This window comes from Myotis yumanensis, unplaced genomic scaffold (assembly GCF_028538775.1).
Source record: "Myotis yumanensis isolate MYYU_CA2020_CCGP unplaced genomic scaffold, mMyoYum1.0.hap1 SCAF_2, whole genome shotgun sequence".
Taxonomy (NCBI): Eukaryota; Metazoa; Chordata; class Mammalia; order Chiroptera; family Vespertilionidae; genus Myotis; species Myotis yumanensis.
In genome coordinates, this window is record NW_027223753.1 from 72,399,566 (window position 1) to 72,415,540 (window position 15,975).

Consider the following 15,975-nt stretch of genomic DNA (forward strand, 5'->3'; position numbering starts at 1 on the left):
GAAAGGGCGAAGGGATTTTGGCTCAAGAGGCCTCCACAAAGAGACTTGAGGAGAAGAGGTTCACCAGTTCCTTCTTTTCTTTAAAAAAAAGTATCACTCAAGGATATGTTATTATTATTATTATTATTATTATTATTATTTTAAAGAGAAAAACATCAATCAGTTGAAGGGATAGAAACGGAAACCTAGGTATATGCTTTACCCAGAATCAAACCCATGACCTTTTGGTGTATGAGACAACACTCCAACTAACTGAGCTACCTGGCCAGGACTCACCAGTTCCTTCTTATGAGCATCTGCCTTCAAGCAGTCAAGAAAGTTGCAGATTACAGGCTCATTGAGCAAGGGAGGGGGACAGAGAAGGAGAGGGATGGAAAAGCAAGAGTTTCATGGCCAGGAAGCTTATAGGGCTTAGAACTCATGAACGAGAGGGTGAAGAGCAATAATAGGAGGTAGGAGATGGAGCAGCTTTGCATAACTTCTGAGGTCTCACGTTACCTGCCCAGAAACCAGATGAAGGTTTTCCCAGAGGCACTCACAGGCTCACCCTAGATCCCAGGACACCCTGCAGCCCAATAATTAACATGTAATTAAGCATGATAGTTCCAGCATCTCTTTTCCTTATTTTTCTCTAGCACGATATATAACATATCCCTAAATTGGTCTCCAAAATATTTAAGAGATCTCATCTATGCTCTGCTAATACTAGTAAGGGTTTAGGTATAGAAAAAACAAAAAATACTAGTAAGGGTTTAGGTATAGAAAAAACAAAAAATAACAACCATTCATCAGTAACCACATACAAGTATCTGTATAGACCAGGGGTGGGCAAACTTTTTGACTCGAGGGCCACAATGGGTTCTTAAACTGGACCGGAGGGCCGGAACAAAAGCATGGATGGAGTGTTTGTGTGAACTAATATAAATTCAAAGTAAACATCATTACATAAAAGGGTACGGTCTTTTTTTTTTTAGTTTTATTCATTTCAAACAGGCCGGATCCGGCCACCGGGCTGTAGTTTGCCCACGGCTGGTATAGAATGTGTAAGAATAAAGCATTACTTCGGTAACACTGTTGAATCTCTGTTTTCCATGTTGTAGGCGTGAGAAGGTTATAAGCAGCTATGATCCGGCCCTCCCAACCCCCAAGACCTTTCTAAACAAAAGGATGGGACCTTGGGGTGTACCAAGGTTACCCTGTTATGCTTACATTCATGTTTGCTGTAGAGTGGGTTAACGTTCCTTAACCAGATCAAGACCAGAAATAAAGACAAAGGCCACATGAGTTCCACCGCAAAGCGAATCTGGATAAACAAAACAAAAAGAGAAAGAGCAGTGATGCTAGGAGATTATAAGAAACATACCCAGAGCACATGCACTTCATCTCAGCACCTGTCTATGCAATAGGACTTTGGTTGTGGGGTATTTCCAAAAGAACTTCCTTTTTTGATCTCCTCTCCCATACTACCTCTACTATGATATATTAGACCACCTGGGCTCCGTGTTGCCTCTGTTTTAGAAAACTGCATTAGCTCAGGACTCTCATCAAGGATCATTAAGGTATGTGCTTCAGGGCTTTCCAGATGCTGCTGTGCCCATGAATGCAGATTCTGATTCTGTAAGGCCCTACTAGATCTCACATGTAACGCTGATGCTGCAGGTAGGAAAGATCTCAGTTTAAGCTCTCCTGCAAATAAGGAAACAGAGGCCCAGGGAGGGTGGGTTACCAGTGCAGTGTCACATCAGCAGTGATAGCATCAGGACCAAAACCCAGCCTCCCGTCTTTTGGGTCAAGGCCCTGCTCCTCCCACAGCCCTGCCTTCTAACACACACTAGACTTTGTATCTGTGGTCACTGATGGATGAATGCATGTGCAAACGATTCTGTGAAACACTGTGATCCGTAGCAAAGTCAACAGAAACCTGAGTTTTACCAACATTTTTCCTTCACCAGGTCCTTGTTGCTTAAAGAGACAAAGCAGGGCATACTGCTGTGGGTGTTTGCAATGCTGGAAGGAAGACATTGCTGACACCAACATTTGGTTGAAAATTGGGATTTAAATTTATGTTCAATTTAGAGTTTGAGGACTCTGGATTCCAAAGGAAAAAGAACCAGTTGGTTGTTGCAGCCCACACTCTGAGGCATTGCATATAAGGGTGGAGGTTGGAGGTGTGGGATTTTGGGGGGATAGCAGATAAGGGGTATGTGAACTGGTGTAATAGTTCTTCCACTTCATCCCCATTCCAGAGACCTTAGGAAGGAAATGCATAAGATTTAAAGAACTTAAGCAGGAGGCTAAGAATAGAACCTTAAATATATATAGATGAGGTAGGGGCTATTCACATGATTTTTAACCCTTTGTTGTTCTTTCCAAAGAAATGTGCTTACACTCTCAACAAAATGGTGTATACCATATGTGGTGCTAATGAGTGTCTGTTCCTTTCCTGCTAGTAAGGTCTACCAAAATCATAACATAAACTGATAAGGAAAATGCATTGAAGAAAAAGAAGCAAAAACTGTATAGAGCACTGGGTTATTCTACAGTTGTAACTTATTACAAAATGTTTTACTGAAAATATGTCTAGGGAGGATGTGTTAGAGCAAGCATGTCAAACTCGCAGCCTGTGGGCCGAATATTTTTGCGGCCCAGCCAATATAACGGTATGTAAGAAATGTTTTAATAAAAATTTTGTAACTTAATCTTTACAATATCCTGTTACACATAATTATCAATAATGAACTACAATGTTCGCTAATGACTGATTACTATAATCGTGTTGCCTTCATTTCTCTTACTCGCCTTATGCGCAGGCCCACCATTTCTCTCCACTAATAAATACTAGCAGCGACTATTTTAGCAGCCGATTGCTATGTCATTAGTCTTGAACTGACTTGTTTGGTGTGCGCAACAGGAAATATTTCGCTTTCGGAGAACAAGAAAAATAGGTTTATTTGTGTTACGCTTATTAAGTTATGCAGTTATTCAGTGTCTCATAAGTTAATGGTCAAGAAAAAATATTAATTTTTATTAAAATGTTCTATTATTTTGTGTTAATGATTACTCATTTATTTCAGCCCTTTGTATTCAACATGTCTCTATCGAAATAAACCTACATTTCTATGAAAATTGAAGATTTTGGTTTTATTTTTTGTGGCCCACATAAACTTAAACCTTGTTTATTTGGCCTGTGTTAATCTTTGAATTTGACATGCTTGTGTTAGAGGAAACACACACAGAGATATTGTGGGAAGAAGAAAGAATAATAGATTTTCCTTAAGGCATTCATTTTTCAGGGTTCCCCCTACACATTCTCCCACAAGATGGCAAAACACCAATATTGAACAATTCCCATCCAGCGTTAAAGGGACTGACCCCAGGCGCACATGAAAGCATTGGAATGTGGCAGTTCTTTCCGGGTATGCAAATCGAAGGAGGAAGGGCTGAGCCTCTTCCCCAGGGAGCCTATCTCATTGTTAACACTGCTCTTCCCAGACCAGCACAACTGTTCCCACAGCAGCCCACACTTCCCGTCGTCTTGTCATTCATCGTGTGTGACGGTCACTACTCTTTCATGTATGTGGCTCCCTCACTGACTGTACGCTTCCTGAGTTCAGGGACCACGTCTATCCTCATCTACTGTGATTCTAGCACCCAACACAGTGCTGGGCTCATAATGGGCTCCCAATAAATTCGGAATGAGTGAGTCTTTGTCAAGACTGGTCTGGGAGGCTCCTCCAGGAATGCTGGAGGTGACACAGAGGCTCAGTTCCCCAATGGTTTTCAGATTTAACAAACTGCACTGGCTCCACACCTTCCATCCTAGGTCCTCCTTGTCACTGAGTAAGGTTGGGGAGCAAGTCTGGCAAGATAGTGATGTAATAGGTGCAATCAATTAAACCAGTTGTTGTTCCTGGTATTTTTACCAAGGAAATGACAACCAGTTCAGGTTCTACACACTAGATTCTTCCTTAAGACAACTGCCTGCAACCTTGGCTTTCTATCAAGCAAGCCAGCCTCTTTCCATGGAGCAAGTCTATCTGGGAGGAGCCCACTGTGTCAGACATTGATGCTGGCTTGAGAATGGGAAGAGCTGGGTTATGAATCACTGTTGCTCTTGCCTAATTTTCAAGTCTCAGTTTTCTCATCCATTGAATGGGACCATTTTGTCCTACACTTTACACTGAGGGTTAAGAGTATGTCAGTAACTGAGGTTTATACCTGGCTCTGCTCCCTATTAGCTGTATGACATGAGGTAAGATGTTCAACTTCTCCGTGCCTCAGGGTCTCATCTGGAACCTGGTAGGTGATGCCAGGACCGCCTTCCAGAGCAGTTGTGAGGGTGAAATAAATGAAACATGGAAAGCAAATCCTGGCCCCAGGTAACTAACATTCAATAAACACAAGCCATTTACTATTGACTCACTTCTCACAAGGACCACAGGGGTCACTGTGGGTGACAGCAGGTTGTAAAGGCTGAAGAGCCAGGAGATATCATTAAAATTATGTGCCAGCTCTTAGGCCTCCAGTCACATTCATGTTTCCTCCCTTTCTCCCTTTCTGGGTTCAGAACAGCCCCTTTGCCAGTTTGGAAACATGGGGCCTCCTGAGAAACTAACCACCAACTGCTCCATATGTTAGCGGGCTGGGACCAGGGGAGGGGTCAGCCAGCCTGGCCTGCCTGTTCCACGGATAAAATTCCCAACCCCAAGCTCATGCATCTCAGTCCTCTTCACAATGTCAGTCACATGCCCTGACCAGTTTGGCTCAGTGGATAGAACACTGGCTTGTGAGCTGAAGGGTCCTGGGTTCAACTCCGGTCGAGGGCACATGCCTTGGTTGCAGGCCCAATCTCTGGTGCCGGTTCGGGTGCATGTGGGAGGCAACCAATCTTTCTCACTTCAATGTTTCTCTGTCTCTCTGTCTCTCCCCCTCCCTTCCACTCTCTCTAAAAATATCAACGGGAAAAAATATCCTTGGGTGAGGATTAACAAACACACACACACACACACACACACACACACACCAAAAAACAATGTTAGTCACACACTCTCTTATTTACTCCCTCGCTCCCTCACTCCCTCACCCACTTGTGTGTTTATGGAGTTCCTGGTCTTTGCAAGGCATGTAGTGTAAAGTCCTCCCACCAGTGGGGCCCAGATCAGAATTCTCCATTCCTCCTCCATTCCTTGCCTGGCCCTAGGACAGGTGCGGTTTTGCAGGTGTTGCTGTTAACCCAATCTCTGAGTTAGGGCTGCTCTTTTCAGCCTATAATCCCTGCCCCTCACACGACCCCTTGGCTGACCCAGATCTGCAGCTCTGGTGCGTCTGCGTGCTGGAATCATGTGGGAAGCTTAGGCCGAGCCCCGTGTCAATCACACCAGCACCCCCGATCCTGAGACATCAGTTTGGTTTTATTGTTTTGTTTTTAACACTGTCAGGTAATTCCAGTGTGCAGCTGGGGCTGGGCACCGCCGGCCTAGGTAGTGGTTGGTAATCTTTGGAAAACATTTGTTGAGAGGCCGGTGTTATTGCTCTAACTCCGTGAGCGTTTGTTTTGGATGGAGGGACTGCTTTTCACACTTCGCTCCCTGCAAAAAGACCACCAGCAATTCTTTTCCTGCCTGGCAGGTCCTCACAACAACCTCTTCTCCCTCCCCCAGAGTCCTGCTCAGCACCCTGGCCCCAGAGCGGCATCCTTGTCCTTGATGCTCTACTGTGCAGGGCATACCCTAGGGAGAAATTCCACAGCATAATTAAAAACATGTTTTCAGAACAGCTCTGCCTACCCCCACCTCCCTTTAAACATGTCTGTAGCTTTAATTAAGCCCAGCCAAACTCAGGAGGGGCCTGTGGAAATTTTCCCCCTAAACTGGTATTTCCTTGTTGAATGTATTTTTTGCTTCCCCTCCCCCTCCCTTTACCACTCGACCTACTTGGGGGAAGAGGGGTCCCAGGGAAGACAGAGTTGTGCTTGCTGTTTTAAATCTTGGCAAGTTAGATTTTTTCCCCTCCCACCGTGTTTTCAATCTAAAAGTGGGTAGCTGAGGCTTGAAATGAGCTGGGGATTCTCCCTTCTGCACTCAGAGCCCGGATGGGTTTGTTAGCCCGGATGAATATGACCCAGGACTTCCCTGTACCTGACAGGTTCTCCTCGCCTAATGCTTGGCCTGGGTCCAAAGGCCATAGCTGTACCCAGTGCCCAGGTCTGGGGTCCTGGAAAGGATCAGCCCCTATCAGGCCTCCCCCAAATATCCTACCTATTCTGACATGAAAGCTGGGACTGGGGAATGCCACCAAAGGGCCCTCAGGCTGTGAGTTCTCAGGGACAAGAGACAAACCTAAGGATCTTTGTAAAACCTTCCTGCCGGGGCCTGGCCCATCGCAAATGTGGGTGGCTGTGCATTGTCCCAGGCAGTGCAGAGATCTGTCATTGAACATACCCTCCTAGGGGTGAGTTCTTTGAGAAGTCTTCTCTCACCTGCTCCCACCCCAGTTTCTCCTCTGAGCTCCTAGAACTCATCCTCAACTCCCACCCTGGGCTTTATTCTATTCCTCTGTTGCTCAGGTTACCTTGCTTAGTAATTGTGTCTGGCTCCAGATCCCATGAGAGCAGGGGTGGCGCCTACCTCACCTGGCCATATAGGATGTGCAGGGTTTTCCAGGCCCAGTGTCAGTTTACATCTGTCGTCCTGATGTGGTTGTTAGTAGGTTAATAGGCCCCTTTCACTTTCCTAACTACCATGGTTTGAAGGCAGAATGAGAAGGCCACCCTATCTTTGTGGTCTCCATGGCCAGACTGTTAGGTAGGGTTTGATACCTGGGGACAGTGTGGGGTAACGACCACGTCTGCCTGTCCTGGAGGCCCAGGTCCCCCTCCCCCAGTCAGTCGTTAACCTTCTCAGAAGCCTCAGTGACCTCACCAATGGGGGGTTACAGGGGTGTCTTTTGGGGACTCCAGGTGAGGATTCTCTGAGGAGACTTTACAGTGCCAGGCACTTAGGAATACTTGATAAATGTTAACAGAGGAAGAAAAAAAGGGAAGAAGGAATATCTGAAGATTTTTATCTCATGCCCTCAGGGATTGGGAGGAGAGGAATGGGGAAAATTGGTATCTGTTTTTGCTCTTGCTCATAATAGTAAACACCCAAAACCATAGAAGTTTTAAAAACTTAAAACCTAGGAGTTGAGTTATGGGCTGAGTATGTTGCATTTTTTTTTCTCTCTCTCTTAGAGTCACTATCTGTGGAGGCAGAAACTTCCAGAAGAACCAAAAGCTTAGGGAAGGATCCACAGACCCCACCCCCCGCCACAGAGATAAAGAGGGCTGTGGAGGATGCCTCCATCTTTCCCAGGCATCTGTAAATTCCTGGAATGTGTCAGCAGTGGGGAAGAGGGCTGGAGGCACATCAGACAAGAGATCTCAATTTCTAGGCCACCAGGATGGCATCAAAGGAATGTCAGCCTAGACTAGGTCATCCTGGGAGATTCCCCAGCCAAGGTCTTCAGCCCGGATGGCCCATCTCACCTTGGAGGGGCTGTCAGTGTGCTCCTCCCAGAGGAGTGGAGAAGACAGAGTCCCTGACGAGAGGACACCTACCACACCAGGGAAAGGGAACAGAGACTGCGAAGGGCTCTGAGCCAAATCCTGTCTTTGAAAGGGACAATCTCTGTAACAGCAACATGCTAGCCACAGGCATGGAATCATTTCAGGCCAGCAGCCACAGTCCCCGGGTATACTTTCGGATGGCCACAAAGAGCACACTGAGAGTAAAATTAAGTGAGGATCTTAATTTCTTACTGAAAAGAGAGAGGGAGGAGGGAAAACAGTTGCACACTGGCTTTTCCTTGGCGTTCCACAGGCTGCCATGCAGACAGGGACTGTGGACTGTGATTTTCTTGTTTGCCATTGTGCACCCAGCACCCGGCACCCAGCACAGTGCCTGACGACTGTTAAGTATTCGTTAATTCAAGGAACAAATGAATGAATTTAACAATGAGTCTTGTTTGAACGTTGTCTGTATTCGTTCTAGAGGGGAAACTCTCAGAAGCAAGGGATTGAGTCTCTGAGTACTGTTAGCACTTGGCTCCTGGAAGGGGCAACTAATGACTTGAACACCGATTTGAAAAGTCACACCGGCTTTGCCAGGGGCGTTTCCCACAGATAAGCAGGCTCTCACTTGGTTTCCCCTTCTGCCTCCCTGAGTCCTGCCTAAATCACACAGAAAAGGACCATCCGTGCGCATGGTTGGAGTGTCTCTTACTCCCTATTGTGCTGGTTATTAAGCAATTGTCCCTCAGTCCAAACCCGCCAGCCAGTCAGGGCTTCCTCCTCATGGGTCTGGACCTGAGAGCAGGCACAGAGCCCCAGCAGCAGCCTCGCGGCCACCCTTTCCCCACAGGTCTGAGCCTCAGCTCCACCGACCTCTGCTCTGTGTTTCCAAGTCTTAGTCCCACTCATTCCCCTTTGTTCTCTCAGCTGCAACTTGCCATTGCTGCCTCCATGGCACCCTGGGGTTCTCTCTTACCCTCTCAGTGATCAGCAGTATGCATAGCAAACATCTTTTTATAGTAAAGTCTCTCTGATGGAGACACTCCTAATGTTCCACAGTTGGCCCCCTTCCTTATCTCACATTCTTTCCAACACCCAGGAAAACCCTGTCCTGCCTGCGTGAACCCATCTTGAATCAGGACTTGAAACAAATCCATTCTCTTCCTCCCCACATCAGATTTTCCTCCCTGCCCTCCTTCCTTGCCTGGCTCCAGTCCTTCTGAGCTCAGCTCTGCCCACTCCTCGACCCCCCGCCCCCCCGCTTCTTCTTTCAGCTCCTTTAGTCATTTTTTGTCATTTGGCATTGGCATGACTCTGCAAGCCTGTAGCATGGTGTGTGCTTCCCTAGAGTTACATATTCAAAACATACTCTGGGTTTCCCAGCTGGACTAGAGGTGAGTCCCGGGTGGAATCTGTGACTTATGCTTCTAGCCCCTGGCCCAGCAGCCGGTGTCTGCTTGCTGAAAGGGCTGGGTGAGCGGCTGTGATGGTTAGTGTGTAGTGTTGCATCTCACTGGAGCCAAGACACCGTCATTGTAAGATGTGCTGTTGTTCTTTGCACACTACGCGAGAAACAAATGTGTCGGTTTAACTGTCACTTGAGTGTGAGCTGCGTCCCAATTTCAGGCACGTGCAAATGTGAAACCCAGTGCGCCTCGGAGAATCAATGACTCAGTATTTCTGGGCGGGGAAGCTCTGGGAGAGCGTTGTTTTCTGTTGAGCCTGCTCTCCAGGACTTAGGTCCTTCCCACTGCACAGCAGGGATGCTCAGGGGTGTGTGGACTGGACTGGCACGTTACAAACCAGGACAGGGGGAGGGACGGATGGGCAAGGGGTCCATAGGCAGGGAGGGCAAAGAAGACTGCGATGTAGCCGTGCTGGGCTGTGGGTGGAAAATGTCCACCTTAGGACAGGGAAGCGCGTCTTTCTGTGAAGGACATCGTCAGAGAGGCTCGCAGGGCAGCCAGCCGGGTGACCACTGCTTCGGTGCTGAGTGGCAACCAGCCCATCCACGGTTCACCCTCCCCGCCCGCCCGCTGTCCCACCCCACGCTCTCCACCTGTTTACCGGCCCCACACCTCACTCAGACCACACGCCGCACCCCTAACCTTTTGCCTTTTCCTCAGGGTCCAGTTCTTCCAGAGCAGAAGCTGGATCTGCCTCGCGAAGCCCATGCTGGCGACCACGGAAGACCAGATCACGCAGAGCCCTCGTCTATGGCCAAGGCCCTGGGAAGCAATGGGCATAAATGCCGCCAGAGCACCTGGCTCAGGCTGTGTCCTTCTCTGGGTGATTAAAGGCTACTTCCCCCCAGCAAAGCATAATCCCTTCTAATGTCGCATAAGCCTTTGCTGAGGAAAGCAAGCGGACACTCTGCTGGCTCCTTTTTAAGAAGAGAAGGAGAACCCTAAAGACACAAGTGGCTGAGCACTAAGCCAGTTGGGGCCGGGGGGAAGGAGGGGGCACCTCATGGGAAGCCAAGATCCTCCGGCTCCCGCCTCCAACAGAGGGCGCTGGGAATCTCTGATCTTAAAATGTGGGACAAAAGCTCTTTGCATTATTATAGGCTAGGCTTTGGCCTCCACCATAGCCTGCTCTGAGCCTGCACCCAGGGTTTGATGGACCACTTGCCTCTACCTCCACCAACCCACTTGCCAGATCTCAGATGACCTCTCCCCTTTGTAGCCATTATCTTGCTCTGTAGTGACTGTAGGCCAGCTATTGGGGGGCATCTCCGAGCTTAGCAGATGGTAAATGGCTTTTTATCGCTCGTGCTAAAATTGATGGGCAAGTCATGGCTACCTGGAGCTGTGCTGGAAAAGGCACTGGCACTGCCCAGGCTCAGCAGGACAGAGCCCATGGCTGACCAGCCACGTCTGATGCAGGCTGTGCCTGAGAAAACACAGCAGGTGCGCCAGCTACTGTCAGCCCGGCTCGCAGTGGGGTGCTACTGGGTGAATGTGTCCTCTGGAGTTGGATCCATGATCCTGAGGGACATCACAAACACAAGACACCCTGGTACTTCACCACTGGGAACTTTTAGTCTCCGCCTCCTCAGATCAGAAGTTGCTTCTCTTTGAAAGACTCTAGAACAGCCGTGGGCAAACTACGGCCCGCGGGCCGTATCCGGCCCGTTTGAAATGAATAAAACTAAAATAAAAAAAAAAAGACCGTACCCTTTTATGTAATGATGTTTACTTTGAATTTATATTAGTTCACACAAACACTCCATCCATGCTTTTGTTCCGGCCCTCCGGTCCAGTTTAAGAACCCATTGTGGCCCTCGAGTCAAAAAGTTTGCCCACCCCTGCTCTAGACCCTTGAGACCTACCGAGAGTGGAGAGAGAGCCACAGAGGAGTGGATGTGGACTTCAAAGGGTTCGTGATCTGGCTGTAGACACGCAACATGAACTGAGAGAAATGAAGGAGTGTGACATGGAAACCGTGCGGGGGTACAGACTGTGCATGGTGGGGCTCCCAAAAAAGAAGGATGGTTTCCACTGAAGAAATCAAAAAGGCTTTTTTTGGGGGGGGGGGGGCAGGTGGTTGCTTTAAAGATAGGCTTTGATGCATCACAAAATAACATTTTATGGTTTACAAACTGCTTTTGCATGCGTTATGTCATTTTATCCTCCCTACAATTTTGTGAGGCAGATCGTCACTCTGTTTTTTCAGAGGAGGAGCCTGAAGCCTCGTGGGGTTAAATACTTTGTTCAGGGTCACACCTGACAACACTGGGTTCCAGCCATTTAAATCCCATCCAGAGACAGGGAGGCAGGAGTAGCTTATCCTGCCCAAGGAAACCACAAGAAGTGGAGCAAGGCTGGAGTGCAGGGTGTGGATGGAGTGCTGAGAAAAGAGGCAAGGATGGGGAAACAGACACCGGACTCAAGAACTGATGATTATTATGGACTCGATCGAGGTTTCCTGAGCACCTGCGAAGTGATCTCTGAGTGACCCATGGGTGCAGGGCACCCACAAACAGAAGCAAGCCCTGTGCAGAATCATTCGGGTCTCGTTACAGGCTAAAGAGTCTGGGTTTTATCATGCAAGAGGCAATGGCAGATTTTAGTCCAGTGGCTGCCAGGAGTAGTGAGTTCACACTGGCAGCAGCATCAGATGGATGGGGGAGGCAGAGAGCTGGAGCAAAGGCAGTAATAGGGGAGGGATTGGAGTGATAGAAGGGAAGAGATGCAATGGTTAATTGGAAGTAGGTGATAAAGAAGAGAAGAAGTCAGCTAGAATGACTGGGGTTTAGAGCTTGGCTGGCTGAATAGTGAGGTGGCGAGAACTGAGGACAGTGCCAGAGGAGGGCCCTGGGGACTGGGAGGAAGTAGGAGAGAAGATGGGCTTGCGTTTGACATCTTGACTTTGAGATGCCTATGAGGATATCTGATTGGTCACATGTGACCTTATCTGGGCCAGTCAGAGCCTATTCACAGACTTTTTGATCGTGGATCTGAGAGAAGGATAAGTTTATCATTACAAAAGTTCCCAGGAACGATGAGAAATTAGAAGCCATGCTTAGTCACTAGATTCAGTTTGTGCTTTGTAGGTGAAGGATGGAATTTGGGTTGAAATCTCACTTGCTTTTGCTGACTAAACCTTGGGCCCTGGCATAGGACTGCATTTAAGGGAGCGAAGTGCCTTTTTCTTTTCACAAGGGTGCCTTCTGCTCTCCAAACTCTGCAACTGTGAGCCCGCCTCTACCACAGCAGCGCCTTCTCTAATCTACACAAAAGTGCCATGCAGGCTGGCCTAGGTCCCGAGGCTGTGTGCCCCGCCACGGGGAGAAATCCGATCTGCAGTGAGAGGGAATGAAGGGAATGCGCAGAGAGGCCGGGGCAGACAGCGTAAGTCCCAGCTGCAGCTGTGCTCCTGTTTCCAGCTGTCCTTGGGACACAGCTGCTCCCCTGATTTTCTTTCAGGCAATTTAGCTGTAAGACATCCCAATCCTTCCAATAAAATCCCCTTTTGCCCAACTTAGCTCAAGTTTGGCTTCTATTAATCGCAACCAAAAGACTTCTGACGAATGTGAGTTATATTAATCAAAGAGAGGCTATGGCCTGGACCAACTGACATAAGGCAAAAAAAAATTTTTTTTTTTAAATTTTCAGCCCATCGGAATATATCTGAATAAGGTTCCTGGGCAGGTACATGACGACAATAGTAACATAAGCAGAAAACTCAGGATAGCTACAGAAAACTTTAAAGACCTCTACTGTCATATCTTTTAGGAAAGTAAAAGGACTCTAAAATTTCAAATATTGTTACTTCTGTATTTATTAGAAAAAAGTTGGCATTTTAAAAAACATGCTAAGCAGTATGAAGGCATAACAAGTAGGATAATGTATGATAGGTTCAAAACACATCAGTCATTGTATATATCAGCTGGGAGTAAAGCCCTTCATAATTAATCAAAACATTAAAAATTATATCAACTGATTCTTCAAATACTTTGGTGGCCAATGACTCAAGTGGGATATTTATATTTGTCTCTAGTTCTGAGCCAACTTTTTGTTTAAAATTTATTATTCACTAAGTGTTACAAGAATTTTTTCTAAGGAGCCTCAAAGTGAAACTATAAACACATTTTTTCCCTTGTTTTTAAAAGTAGAAGCAATACCACATAGTTTATCATCAGAGAGAAATGATGAATGTTGCAAAACCATTTGGCACAGAGTATAAGGAATTTCTCCAAAGAAATAATCTCTAAAAGTCACATATTTAAAAATATCTTTGGATGAAAAAACACTAAAAATCATGAGAATTTGGTTAGTGCATTTTTTCCTACCTCCTCAGGATAATATAAAATTCAAATATATTACTATGGATTTCTAACTATGTTATTAGATTAAATTTACAGTGTTTTTCTAAGGATGATTATACCAAAATAAAAATAATTTCTGAATTAAGTAAAGCAACATCAAAATACAGAAAAAAAATCTTTACTAACTTGATAGGAGTGTAATCTGTGCTTTTCCCCTAAAATAGCTGCAGCTCGGTTTCATCTTTTAATCAATCTTGACTTTTACCTGATGTGTCATTAGTGAGTGTTCAGGCATGGAGCCGCTGCGTATTGCTTTGACTTGCCTGGTCACTGCAGCAGGAATTGGGTGCCCATTTTCTACTTTGCCGTGATAGGAACTTCTACACAGTGTCGTAAAGGAGGTCCAGGCCCCATCACTCGTTATGGTGGAGTGGAAATTAATGACCAAACTAATTGAACTTAAGCATTCGGTGGTTTTATAGAATGATTGGCCCATCCACTGAGAAATGAGTTATATTTTACAAATTTTATCCCTCTCTTATGAGAATCTTGCACATTAGCTGGCATTAATTTAATCTTTCATGCAAGAATGTTGGACTTTGGGTTGCTGTTATTGTTGGGTTAATGTGCAGATATTGAATTTTAGCTTATGAAAATAGTACTATTTTTAAAAACGTTCACCTGAAACATTTCAACGAGCTTCATTCTTGCTTAGTGAGAGGAGACACTGCCCTCTTGTCTAAGCAATCTGGGCCCATCTACCTCCCAAATATTCTAGAGCTGCCCTGGGGGACAGTGTAGAGGGAGAGGTCTAGGATGGAAATCCAGAGAGCTTGCCCCTTAAAAAGCAGCGCAGGAGTGTTTTATCACACCACACCTTCCAGTAGCAAAACTTGGAAACTCACCAAATGTCCATAACAGAAAAATGGATAAATGAATTGTGGTGTATTCTCTAGTAATGAGTGCGAACAAACTATATGTACAGAAATATGGTTAATTCTCCAACCACAGTGCTAAGCAGAAGTCTGACACAAGGCATTTGTAGTCCATGTTTACCTAAAATTCAAGCACAGGCAAAAATCATTTCTTATGTTCAAAGTCATGGTGATGGTTACTTTTGTGGGGGACATGGTGGCTGGAATGGGGTACAAGGGTGTTTCTGAGAGTGCTGGAAACAGTCTGTCTTTTGGTCTGGGTTCCAGTTTTGGGTGTGTTCAGTTTGTGAAAATTATCAATCTGTAAATATATGATTTTTATACTTCTCTCCACATATGTTATACTTCAATAATAATCATTTTTTTAAAAAGAGGGTGAAGAAAAAGAACACAGTGAAAGAAATTGATTGGAATGAGCTAGAGATGATGGGGAAAGTTTGCAGAGGGCTGTCCTGGAAGTCCCAGAAAAGAGATGTTTCAAGAAAGAGAAATTGATCCTCACTACCAGATGGCTCAAGGAAGGCCAGTGGGGCAAGATTGGAAAGCGGTCCATGGGACTTGATGACTGACCTCTGAGAGGACACTTTTAATGAGGCAGGAACCAGACAGCAGAGGGTTGAGAGGGAGATGTGAAGAGCACAGCTGCTCTGGTAAGTAGCTTGACTATGCAGGAAAAGAGAGTGACCAAGACCAGCCGTGGGCAAACTACGGCCCGCGGGCTGGATCCGGCCCATTTGAAATGAATAAAACTAAAAAAAAAAAATAGACCGTACCCTTTTATGTAATGATGTTTACTTTGAATTTATATTAGTTCACACAAACACTCCATCCATGCTTTTGTTCCGGCCCTCCGGTCCAGTTTAAGAACCCATTGTGGCCCTCGAGTCAAAAAGTTTGCCCACCCCTGGACCAAGACAGTAGCTAGAGGCAGCATCCAGTCAAGCAGGTCTTCATTTCCCCCAAGACAGGAGAGATTCGATCAGGTTAATATGTGGGAAAGAGCCAGTTGAAAGAAAGGTACTCAAGTCCCTGAGGAATGATTGATGGGGCCCCAAGGAAGGGGAGGAGGTGGAATTAGCCTTGGGCAGGAGCAGGGCCACTTTGCATTCCACCGACCCTGTGGGAGATGGAGGCCAGGAAGGTGCAGCTGCAGGTTCCTTGAGGAAACCAAGGCTGGGAGCTGAATGTGCTCACCCTGGCATCATCTATCATAAACAGGGCATAGGAAAAGGAGATTGAGATAATGTGAATTATAAATTGGTAACAAAAGCAGATTTATAGTCTCATCTTGCCTTTGCTCTTCTTTGATTCTTGATTAAGCAAAGTACATGTCTAGTAAGCCAACTAAGATGGGAGTAACTTATATACAGTGTAGAGAGACCTCTGGGGCCAAATCATTCCTACACAATCCCCCTCCCACCACACACACACACACACACACACACACACGCACACGCACATGCACACGAACACTTGCTATTATATTCATCTAATTAATTGGTAAATTATAGGTAGTCTTGTTATTCAATACAGATTGACAGTTTCAACCAATTAGCAACAGCAACAAAAAAGTTTTCTGGAATTCTTTTCCCAGTTGCAGGTATTTCTGCTCTGGGAGAACTGGACCCTTTCAAAAGTGTGCTGTCCCTGGGAAAGCAAGGCTCTAGTTTCTGGGTCTCATCCTTCACCTTAACCTATACTGTAGGCCACCAGGGCCCTCT

At 46.2% G+C, this 15,975-nt stretch overlaps 1 protein-coding gene across 1 annotated transcript in view; it reads right to left on the minus strand.

The window, feature by feature from the left end:
* The window catches only part of ABCA4 (ATP binding cassette subfamily A member 4), a 128,636-nt gene extending 118,913 nt beyond the window's left edge, over positions 1-9,723 (minus strand). The window contains exons 1-2 of the mRNA XM_070405633.1: positions 9,658-9,723; positions 1,210-1,303 (exon numbers count right to left, since the gene is read on the minus strand). Of these exons, the coding sequence (XP_070261734.1) occupies positions 1,210-1,303; positions 9,658-9,723 (160 nt within the window). The remainder of the gene's footprint in view (positions 1-1,209; positions 1,304-9,657) is intronic.
* Positions 9,724-15,975: the final 6,252 nt, after the last annotated feature.